The 12,743-nt window shown below is 39.7% G+C and overlaps 1 protein-coding gene across 1 annotated transcript in view; it reads right to left on the bottom strand.

Annotated features, from left to right (window-relative positions):
* Nucleotides 1-5,948: 5,948 nt before the first annotated feature.
* The window catches only part of LOC121384827 (tetranectin-like), a 9,694-nt gene continuing 2,899 nt past the window's right edge, over nucleotides 5,949-12,743 (bottom strand). Inside the window, exons 4-6 of the mRNA XM_041515416.1 lie at nucleotides 11,177-11,340; nucleotides 8,566-8,754; nucleotides 5,949-6,256 (exon numbers count right to left, since the gene is read on the bottom strand). Coding sequence (XP_041371350.1) covers nucleotides 6,018-6,256; nucleotides 8,566-8,754; nucleotides 11,177-11,340 — 592 coding nt within the window. The 3' untranslated portion in view covers nucleotides 5,949-6,017. The remainder of the gene's footprint in view (nucleotides 6,257-8,565; nucleotides 8,755-11,176; nucleotides 11,341-12,743) is intronic.

Raw genomic sequence — 12,743 nt, 5'->3', positions numbered from 1 at the left:
GTCTGTCTGTACTGTCTCTCTTACACACACTCTCTCTTACACACTCTCTCTCTGTGTGTGTGTGTGTGTGTGTGTGTGTGTGTGTGTGTGTGTGTTTATCTCTGTGTGTTTATCTCAGTCTGTCTCTTTCTGTCACTCTTTCACTCTCTACGTTTGTCCCTCTCTCTATGTCAGTTGCTCTATGTCTGTCTGTCTGTATGTGTGTGTCTGTGTGTGTGCGCACGCGTTTGTGTCTGTCTGTCTGTCTGTATGTATGTCTGTTTCTCTCTCTCTCTCTCTCTCTCTCTCTCTCTCTCTCTCTCTCTCTCTCTCTCTCTCTTTCACACCCATTAGGCTATTTCTCGCTGCAGCCAGTGCACCACGACTGGTATATCAAAGGCCGTAGTGTGTGCTATCCTGTCTATGGAATGGTGCATATAAAAGATCCCTTGCTGCTAATCGAAAAGAGTAGCCCATGAAGTGGCGACAGTGGGTTTCCTCTCTCAGTATCTGTGTCTTCCTTAACCATATGTCCGACACCATATAGCTGTAACTAAAATGTGTTGAGTGCGTCATTAAGTAAAAACATTTCCTTCCTCTCTATCACTCTTTTCTCTCCGTGTCTCTCTGTTACTCTTTCTCTGTATGTTTGACTCTTTCTCTCTCTCTCTCTCTCTCTCTCTCTCTCTCTCTCTCTCTCTCTCTCTCTGTCTCTCTCTGTCTGTCTGTCTCTCTGTCTGTCTCTGTCTCTCTCTCTCTCTCTCTCTCTCTCTCTCTCTCTCTCTCTCTCTCTCTCTCTCTCTCTCTCTCTCTCTGTGCTTTATTTCAGATTAATTAACTACATTCCCAAACACCTGTTGCATAGAATAAGAGGACAGAAAATAAATGTTGATACCTTAGATGACGGTTCTTTAGTAACAAGACTGCAAACAAATAACAATTGTAAAGTCATATATAATTTATATGTGAATAAAATTCAGTCATTCATGTCTAACATGAGCTGCAAATGATCACAAAAACTTAATAATGACATTACTGAAACATTTCTGTCTCACTGTTTTGAAATGGCACGAAAAACCACAATAGATACTAAAACTCTGAATTTCCAGTTCAAACTTACGCATCGCATCCTAACAACGAATACTTACATAACTACAAAAATGTGGTATACAAGGTAACGATTTATGTACTTTTTACAGTGAAGAAGCGGAGTCATTAGAATAGTTATTTTTTCATTGCTCTCATTGTTAAACGTTTTGGCAGCAATTCGAAACGTGGTTTAAAGATAAAACAGGTTTGGTGGTAAATCTTAATATAATCGACATATTACTTGGGATTCCTTTACAGAGTATCTTACTGAACCACACACACACACACACACACACACACACACACACACACACACACACACACACACACATATATATATATATATATATATATATATATATATATATATATATATATATATATATATATATATATATATACAAGTATATACATGTAGTTGTAAATATGCCGAACGAAATCCAAAATTTTCTGAAGCTATAAGTACAGGGTTGTAGCTAACGGGAGGGGTGGGGGTGGCAAGGGGGGGGGGGGGCGAGGTTTAGATAACGGTGTAACAGGCGAGCTTCAGCGTTGTAACGTGATATTTTTTTAATCATACCAACCCCTTTCAAGTTATATTTTTGTAATATGTTTCAGTCAAAAACGGTATGGAAACTATTGATTTGAGCGTGTAGAAACTACTTCCGGAAGTCGGACAACAGCAGGTGCCCAAAAGCATCTTGGGATAGGCATAGTTAGCCTAAAAGTTATGTGTTTCCAAATTTTAAATAAAATACTTTGATTATATTCCGAAGTCTGTTGTGTCACATTACAATTTTTGTATCTTTTTCAGTGAAAATAAACTCAGGTGTGTGACCAGAAGAAGATATATAGGGAATAACTGGTTACTGTCTTAAGATATCGGCTTTATCCTGCGAAGGTTAGAATGGCGAATGCAGTGAGGCTCTGCCGAGCTGCATTCGCCATTCGTCCAGAGCAGGATAAAGCCGATATCTTAAGACAGTAACCAGTTATTTCTTTTATCCTGCAATCCTACAGCATGTATGTATGTATGTATGTATGTATGTATGTATGTATGTATGTATGCATGTGTGTGCGTGCGTGCGTGTGTTTCTTGGTCTCAAACTCCGTCTCTCTTTCACTAAACCTATCCTAAAAAGCCTGTCTGACGTTACTTCTAATAAGCTGTTTTGTATGTATGGACCAGTTGTTTATTTTCCTACCTACGGTTTCTGTTCTTTGTGTCGTTAAAGTTTAATGTTATGTCTTGTGATGTCTTGTGTTGTGAATATAGTTTGTTGTTCCTGTCTTGTCAACGTCTTGATGGGGGTTTTCTGGATACTGGCCGATTCATTTTGTTGTTCCTGTCTTGTCAACGTCTTGATGGGGGTTTTCTGGATACTGGCCGATTAATTTTAACAATTTCACTTATCAATACATGTTGTGTGATATCATTATTTGGTTCATTGTCGATGGTGAACGTGGTAAAACGTGGTATTTTTAACAGTGACGGATCAAGAAAATCCATTTGGGGGAGGGCCCCAGTGACATGAGGTGGAATGCCAAGGGAACTTTGGGGGAGGTTTGGGGGGATCGTAAAAAAAATGAAAATTAATATATAATAAAATTATAACTATCTAACCTCTGATTACCTCTGACGTATAGTTGATTTCTTGATTTTCATTATTACCAATTTGAGCTGCACCACATTCTTCCATGAATATATTTCAATTAAACTCATTCTCATATTTTTTTTCCTCTCTCAATATCTGTGTCGTCCTTAACAATATGTCTGACACCATATAACCGTAAATAAAAATGTGTTGAGTGCGTCATTAAATAAAACATTTCTTCTTTTCTTTTTCTCGATTTTGACAATTTCCAGGAAGGTCCATTAATCACTGTGGAACATTATTTATGTCAATCTTTTTCATTCTGTTGATTTTTTAGTCATTTTTATTATTTGAATTTGCGATTTACTGATAAAAAAACGTCAACTTTCAAATTTCACTTCTGACCCCAATCGTCCTTCAAAATCTTTGGTGATCATAAAACCTATTGTAATACTGAACTACCGGTTGTAATGTTTGGCGGTGGATCGGTTATGGTGTGGGGTGGTATAACTGACAGAACCCCTTGCATATTGGGCAAGGAAGGGTCACTGGTCAGTACTACCTGGACAACATACTGACACCCTTTGTCGTCCCGTTTGCTAGGCGTGTGGGTCGACGTTTTGTTTTTCAGGAAGACAATGCCTGTGCTCACCGTGCACGAATCGTCAATGCTCACCTCCATCAGCACAACATCTATCGAATGCCATAGCCAGCAATGAGCCCAGACCTTTTCCCCATTGGACACGTCTGGGACATGATAGGTAGACGTGTGCGCCAACGTCAAAGACCGCCGACCAAATTAGCAGAACTTGGTCAGGCAAGAGAAGTGGAACAGACTCCCTCAAATGGCCATTAGGAGACTCATACGCAGTGTGCCTCCTCGACTGAATGAATGTCTGACACATCGTGGCGGTATCACCCACTACTGATAAGAAAAAGTCAACTTTCAAATTTCACTTCTGACCCTAATCGTCCTTCAAGATCTTTGGTGGTCATAAAATCTACTGTAATACTGAACTACCGATCGTATTGTTTCCCCAATTAATTCACTATTATCATATAACCATTCCCCACAGCTAATATACCTTACAATTTTGGCAATTGTAAATTCTTATTAGAGTTCCACTACTTTTTTTTTGAAGAGTATATAATTTTACAGCGTCAAATGCCCCCGCCCCAACAGCATATCAACTCCTTAACACTGAACAAACATCATTCTAATGACATGACATATCAAACAACGTATGACCTGAACAACTGTAAATGTATATTATAAAACCATGATCAATATACCAGTCATATACAATTTATTTAACTACATACGATTCAACAATATATTGAATTATATCCAGGGGGAATCCAGGGGATGCGGGGAAGGGGAGAATCAACAAGAGCGGATCAAGAACTTAAATACGGAGGCTCGTGCTGTTCATTTCAAGCTGTTCATTTCTGAGATAACGGGTAGCGTCTATGATTACCCTAGTTCCGCACAAAATTCGAGTACCTTTTTTTACAGGTACCCCATACATGTTTCAAGAACAAGGCTACTTGACACAGTGGTACTAGATGAAATAAAATTGCATACATTTTTTGCTCAGATGAAACTTTTTTTTTTAGAACAAACACACTCGCATTTATCACCAATCACAGGACTTCTGGTGTTCACTTCTCTATCAAAAGTACGGTGCACCTCGAACGTCTTTGTTTTACATACAATTATTTCTACAAAATACAAAAAAAATGCAGTAATTTCTCTTGATTCAAAATTTTGTTATACCATTGTTAAATATAGGTTAAACTTCGATGTTTGTCTATAAGAATATCAAACGGAACGTTATTTTGAAACACACTATAGTGATGCTTGTGTTATGCAAATAGCTTTATGTATTGACAGTAGAAAGAACTTCCATTCAAAACATACACAAATTTGTTATAAATTGAAATAATCAAACTTTGTACCAATGGCGTAGCCAGCATAATTTCCCCAAATTTATTTTATTTTTCCCATGACACTGATATTTATTTTACAAGTCTCGGTTTGCCTTGGCGTTTTTTCTCTCTGGCTATGCCCCGGGGTACGTTTTAGATGTCCCACAGATATAGATGCACTTCGTTTCCCTACACGCAGAGATATAGATGCACACCGTTTCCCTACCCCAGAGATATAGATGCACATCGTTTCTCTACCTCAGAGATATAGATGCACATCGTTTCCCTACCCCAGAGATATAGATGTACATCGTTTCTCTACCCCAGAAATATAGATGCACTTCGCTTCTCTACCCCAGAGATATAGATGCACTTCGCTTCCCTACCCTCAGATATATAGAACATCACTTCTCTACCCCACTCCCTGAGATTGGAAGTCAATAGATGGCTATAACACTTCTCTACCCCACTCCCTGGGATGGGAAGTCAGTAGATGGCTATGGCGCTTCTCTACCCCACTCCCTGGGATGGGAAGTAAGTAGATGGCTATGGCGCTTCTCTACCCCACTCCCTGGGATGGGAAGTCAGTAGATGGCTATATCGCTTCTCCACCCCACTCCCTGAGATGGGAAGTCAGTAGATGGCTATAGCGCTTCTCCACCCCACTCCCTGAGATGGGAAGTCAATACATGGCTATAGCGCTTCTCCACCCCACTCCCTGAGATGGGAAGTCAATAGATGGCTATAGCACTTCTCCACCCCACTCCCTGAGATGGGAAGTCAATAGATGGTTATAGCACTTCTCCACCCCACTCCCTGGGATGGGAAGTCAGTAGATGGCTATGGCGCTTCTCTACCCCACTCCCTGGGATGGGAAGTAAGTAGATGGCTATGGCGCTTCTCTACCCCACTCCCTGGGATGGGAAGTCAGTAGATGGCTATATCGCTTCTCCACCCCACTCCCTGAGATGGGAAGTCAGTAGATGGCTATAGCGCTTCTCCACCCCACTCCCTGAGATGGGAAGTCAATACATGGCTATAGCGCTTCTCCACCCCACTCCCTGAGATGGGAAGTCAATAGATGGCTATAGCACTTCTCCACCCCACTCCCTGAGATGGGAAGTCAATAGATGGCTATAACACTTCTCTATTCCACTCCCTGAGATGGGAAGTCAATAGATGGCTATAATAGAAACATTATGGAGTTTCTAGGATCTACTCTAGTCTGTCCAAATTTTGCTGTAATCAAAACACGATGTTAATATAATAATAATAATAATAATAATAATAATGATCATTGTAAAGTACCCCATTCATATGTGAAGCGGTCTTCATTTTCTGAATAAATATACGCTATAAAATTGCTGTAAACTTTTATTCTATTAACAACTTCAGTTAACATCTTCAGTCAGCAAAATTGAGTAACTACATGGTAATTTCACAGAGGGCGACATTCGCAGTAGTAAAGCTGCATCCCCGGTCGAACCAGCGATGTTGTTGGACTCTGTTCAAGGACCCGCAGTTTTGTTGGAGACCGGGGTTAGGTTCATCGGGTTCGCCGTTCGCCCAGTCTGTGAAGGTCACTTGGTTACCATTTGCTTGCCACACCCAGTTATTATTGACGAACTTGAGGCCGATCCAGAAGCTTCTATCTTTCAACGTAGCTACAAAGAGAAAACAACACCCAATGTTTACATCGAAAGAAAAAAACACTGGAGATACAGGGGCGTGCGCAGGAAATTTTGCAGGGTGGGGTCGAGGTGCCTGGCGAAGACCGACACCGCGAGCGCCGCAGGCGGAAGCCCGTGGCGGGGGATTTGGGGGCCCTCTCCCCGAAAATTTTGAAAAATTGACCCCTTCTAGGGCTATTCTGAGGTGTTTTCTGCTGGCTAGCCGAGCTGCTTTCTGACCACATTCACAGGAATGTAAAAAATCGGGATATGAATTTTTTTTTTCGCCTTGAGCAGGGGGGGGGGGGGGGGGGGGGGGCACTGGTTGGAACGAAAAAAAAAAAAATCGATTGAATGGATCCACTGAGGTGGTTCGATCCTACAACGCAAGCACCTCAGGCGAGAACTCAACCGACTGAGATAAACCCGCCCCAAGCAGCAGACAAATTATGAAAATGTATATGATTTACCCATTCGCATGCACACACTTTACTTATATATGTAAAAATATTAGACCTCGCCTTTTAAGAGGCGCCATCATTTTGGACCCCCATCATTTCCCTGAGACTAGTTCAAGGACAGCAATTTTAGTCCCCACCCCCACCCCCACCCCCCACCCCTTAACTCCCATTATCATGTGGATAAAAAAAAAAAAGAGAGAAAAAAAAAGTACTACAAAAAAGATTATTATCCGAGCTTGTGTGTCGTACTGATTTTACGAAACGAGTGTCAGGATTTTTGTATTGGGAGAGCGAGAGTAATACATAAATCCTGACATGAGTTTCGTAAAACCAGTACGACACACACGCGAGTGTAATAATTTTTTTATTATCCATATTATTATTGTAAATTTTTTATATTAATAATAAGGCCCAAGGGCCGTCTCAAAATGTTTCAACCACAACTAGAAGGAGATGACGAAATGACGTCATATTTCACACGCACAGTCTGAGCTAGAACAGGGGAAGCAACGTCACGTTATGACACCGCTTCCCAAAATTACGTCATTACGCTTGTTACTACACGTGTGCTTCGTATGATTATTATTAACCCGGTTATGTTGAACCATGTGGATAATAAAAATGGATTAAATATTAATGATCAATATGGTAATATCTTTAATGACTACCCATAATATCTTAGGAGGCAATTTTCCCTAATGTGGTAAAAGGAAGCAAATGACATTTTGCTCAAAATGTAGCTTATAGGTCCGACAGTCTTGAGGAAATATGTTACATGTTCTATCGTAAGTGTGTAGCAATATCAATAGATCAAAATGGTTTAACAGATGTGGTAAAAAGAAGATAAGCAGAGGAAGCAGGAAGCCAGTGTCAACCAATCAGAATTAATATCTGTTATCTATGTATCTAATCAGATTTGTTTTTACCATATACGGTCACATTCAAGTATTGACACTCAACCACATTACATAACTATGTATTTGCACATTTAGCAGACAAGTATATATATACTCTGCGTCACTATTGAAGGGTCACTCATATTGTTAGTACTACACATGTTAACGATGTCCGTCCAACACACAAATTATGAAAGAAGGAATGTATGGTCTTCGTGGATTAGGCCCAGAGTGAGGTTTCCTGAGTAGTATTTGGATTTCAATATGAGTAATGGTACTTCCTGTTGGAGGCCACAACAAAATGGTAAAAATTATGCAAACACATGTACCTACTATCACCCCAACAAATGGGTTATCTCAACGCACCCATGTCTGAAATTCTCTATTTTGTGCCCGTGCAATGAGTTCTCACCATGGGTATACAAGTGTGCATGATTGCGATCGACATATTCACGCACACTTCAGCTGAAAATGCGTCGTGTTTTGACTAATGTTCAGAAGGGCAATGGTGTAGGTCAGATACAGGTGGAACACAGTCAACGAGAAGTTGCAATGCACTTTAATGTCAGAGTGTGATTGGGTGGATGAGGCAACGACTTCAAATGACTTTCGCTCGTTAGATATGTTTTATTTTCTAAAACAACTCTCTGTCCATTATTAAAGTTTGTTTCGTTTTACGACACCACTAGAGCACATTGATTAATTAATCATCGGCTATTGGATGTCAAACATTTGGTAATTCTGACACGTAGTCATAAGAGGAAACCCGCTACATTTTGTTTAATGCAGAAATGATCTTTTATATGCACTTTCCTACAGACAGGATAACACATACCACGACCTTTGATATACCTGTCGTGGTGCACTGGCAGGAACGAGAAATAGCCCAATGGGTCCACCGACGCTGTCCGCTATTACTAAGCAATCTTTACAGTGGTCGACTCACATGTTCTGATCGTATCGATCATCAAGGCGTTCTTCTTCAGGTTGTCGAGAGTGATGAGGGCGCCACCAGTCGCTGCACAAACCGCTTCTGCGGCTGCGTAGTTCACACTGCTGGCGCCGATGAGAAAACAGATGGCTGTACAACCATCGGCAGACTGTTCGAAATGGTAGTTGGAATTCGAGCAGCTAGCTGAAAGAACAAAACAGAGCTCATTAAGTGGTATGCACCCCGGGCAATTGGTAGTATTATTCATAGGCATTATTTCGATGAATGTGTTAATATTGGCTGAATTCATTATTTTGTTTGCAAGCGTAGTTGGGATCCATTGGCGGTTCCAGTAAATCAATTTAGGTGGGGGCCCAGTGACATGAGGCGGAATGCTGACATAACACTGGAATTACTCACACACTGTAGAACTTTACTTTTTAATTCTGATGACTGCACCGACATGTAAAAATTATTTCATTTTGTCCTGTCCTGATATTTGTATCTTAGCTGCCAAAACCTGTCATAGCATTCTTAAATATCGAAAATCCCTTTTATATTCTATGAGATGATTTATGTGTAATATTTTAAATGTATATATTTAAAATATCTTATTGTTTTATTTGTTCTGTCATTGTTTTAACTGTACTATATTTTATTGTTTACTTTATTTGTCTTTGAGATACTATAACCGTGATTATTTTCAAACCATTGGGTTTTGAACTGTCATTCATGCTTGAGTGTTCTATTTCGATTCTTGTTTAACTTGAATATATTAAGTTTGCCACTATGACAATACTTTTAGCGAATGGTCTCTCATAACTGTATAGAGTGGCTTATTACAATTTTATAATTTATATTGCTTTTATTTATATGCTAAATTTTATTATGTTCTAATGAGGTGAGACTTTAATAAACTATCTGTCTGTCTATCTGTCTGCCTATTCTCTGAATATTTTTCTCATCCCGGTCAAATCCCGCGACTCATGAAATGAAAGTCCGTGATTTGAGCTGTCCTGTCCGTGGATAAGTGAATGTAAAATACTCCTGGCTACTAATAGAAAAATTACAGGTTTCCTCCTCTAGTTAAAAAAAACAAACCTTTAAATGTATTCTAATCTATCTGAAGCAAACTGATTTTGCATCAGCTTTCTTTTACTTCATCAACTTTCTATTTGCATGGGTTTGAATAGTACATCTATTATCTCTTATTAGGTCAGCAACGTTAGTTTTTAAAAAAACCCTAATAATAATAATAAACTTGAATTATTATATTTTTCATTCATGGTTTGTGAAAGACCGTGGTATATGTTGTCCTGTCTGTGGGAAAGTGCATTTAAAAGATCTCTTGCTACTAATAAAAATGTAACGAATTTTCATTGAAGGCCGTGTGTTAAAATTTCGAAATCTTTGACAATCAGGCCCGTAGCATGGTGAACATTATTGGGGAAGGGAGCAATTCAACGAGCGCTGAAGGCTCGAGTTATTTGGGGGATCCGGGGAGCATAATTCAAAGGTTATTTGTCCGTTACTGTAACTCGCCGTTAATCTCGATCCGTTAGTCTCGCTACAACTTTTACATTCAGTCGAGATGTAAAGGTTATTTGCCCGTTACTGTAACTCGCCGTTAATCTCGATCCGTTAGTCTCGCTACAACTTTTACATTCAGTCGAGATGTAAAGGTTATTTGCCCGTTACTGTAACTCGCCGTTAATCTCGATCTGTTAGTCTCGCTACAACTTTTACATTCAGTCGAGATGTAAAGGTTATTTGCCCGTTACTGTAACTCTCGCCGTTAATCTCGATCCGTTAGTCTCGCTACAACTTTTACATTCAGTCGAGATGTAAAGGTTATTTGCCCGTTACTGTAACTCGCGCCGTTAATCTCGATCCGTTAGTCTCGCTACAACTTTTACATTCAGTCGAGATGTAAAGGTTATTTGCCCGTTACTGTAACTCGCCGTTAATCTCGATCCGTTAGTCTCGCTACAACTTTTACATTCAGTCGAGATGTAAAGGTTATTTGCCCGTTACTGTAACTCGCGCCGTTAATCTCGATCCATTAGTCTCGCTACAACTTTTACATTCAGTCGAGATGTAAAGGTTATTTGCCCGTTACTGTAACTCGCGCCGTTAATCTCGATCCATTAGTCGAGATGTAAATGTTATCAAACAAATAAATTATTGGGGGCCGCGGGCCCCACTCTCTTCCCCCCCCCCCCCCCCCCCCCCCCCCCCCCCCACGGGCCTGCTAATTGTCCAATTAGCTCTGGTTGTGTCGTTAAACAAAACACATTTTTATTTTCTTATATAATATGTTGACTAACAATTACCTTGTAAGGGCGGGGCGTAGCTTGATGCGCGTCGGTCTGGGATCAATCCCCGTCGGTGCCCTATTGAGCTATTTCTTGTTCCAGCCAGTGCACCACGACTGGTAATATTAAAGTATTGATCTGTCTGTGGGATGATGTATATTAAAAAAATAGTTTTCTACCAATTGAAAAATGTAGTGGGTTTCCTCTCTAAGACAATATGTCAAAATTACCAAATGGTTGATATCCAACAGACGATGGTTAATAAATCAATATGTTCTAGCGGTGTTAAATAAAACAAACTTTTAGCTGACCTTGTAATGCAGATGTGTCTGGACAAACGGCATTTACTTGTTGTACAGCAGTTGCCAAGTTTTGCTGAGCGATGACCATTTGTGCCGTCAGGCTTGAGGCCTCTTGTTGCAGCGTGCTGATTTGTCCATTGAGATCCGTTGTGGTTTGTTGTAGATCCGTAATTCTGGTGATACGAACATTTTACAGCATATAATCGTGTGTGTGTGTGTGTGTGTGTGTGTGTGTGTGTGTGTGTGTGTGTGTGTGTATATCTGTATGTATGTATGTATGTATGTATCCTATAACTTAGCTATAATATCCTTGTCATAAACAAGAGCAAAAGCACCTATCACATGTTACAAATTGTTTTCTACTGACATTTTCAGTCTGTTTAGAATATGCAGATCCGGTCTTTAGGACGAGAGCAATTGCAAACTTAGAAGTCTGAGTAATATAAAATTATTTTAAATATTAACAAATTTGTTAGATAATAGTTAAACTTTTTCAAACCTCTTCAAATGTCTGTACGGATCGTTGTCACAAAGATAGTGTTCCGAAAGGGGATCCCCAATTCCTTAATATTGGGTGGCCTTCCCCAAAAAGTAGTACCCATTTTTTACTGATTGCTAATTTGGAAACTATTCATACCAGGCTAATGATATTTTGCACCAGATATTATTACCCATTTTTGGTAAGAATGTCAAGTAATCCGATCGAATGTCTCATAAGTAGTGACAGATTCAAAACAGCATGTCATAAGATGTAATGCCGGAATCTCTTTCACCTATAGTCCATCCTACGGGGAACGCCTTTTTTCATACTATGGAATTTACTACAAGTTATTTATTTCTGAGCCGACTGATTTATAAATTGCACACAATAATAATATGCTTTTGTTATTTCCAAAACACTTTTACTTTTCTTCTTACGTGAAAACCAGTGGCGAGATTTAGCTCAGTCAGTTGAGTGCTCGCTTGAGGTGCTTGCGTCGCAAAACTGAACCACCTCGGTGGATCCATTCAGCTGATTGGGTTTTTCCCGTTCCAAACAGTGCACCACAACTGGCTAAAGGCCGTGATATGGTTTTCCTGTCTGTGGGGGAAATGCACATAAGAGGTCCTAGATACATTAGAAAAAAATGTAGCGGGTTTCCTCTGATGACTACAAGTCAGAATTACCAAATGTTGACCTGCCAATGGCCGATGATTAATTAATCAATGTGCTCCAGTGGCGTCGATAAACAAAACAAGCTTCTTACGTGAAACCAAACTGAAATTATTTACAAAAACACATTTTTATAGAATGATGGGACGGACTATAGGTGATGCATGTATTTCTCAAATGGAGTTCATTGAGGTGACAAAGTTACCCTTGAAGTTTGTTTAACTGGAGAAAAAAGGATGGGGAGGAAAACGAATATTGAAGACATTTTCTAGAAAACACTGGAAGATTAGTTCTGTAAACTATCTTACTACAAAGAATCAAGACGCTGAATCAAGAAGAGACTGAGGTAGTGTGACATATTGATAATCTTTTAAAGTAAAATAAGGCAAGTTAAACTTGAATCAGCTTTCTGGTAGTACATCC

Source organism: Gigantopelta aegis, chromosome 10 (assembly GCF_016097555.1).
Source record: "Gigantopelta aegis isolate Gae_Host chromosome 10, Gae_host_genome, whole genome shotgun sequence".
NCBI classification, from domain to species: Eukaryota; Metazoa; Mollusca; class Gastropoda; order Neomphalida; family Peltospiridae; genus Gigantopelta; species Gigantopelta aegis.
This window is presented reverse-complemented; position numbering and strand designations above follow the sequence as displayed.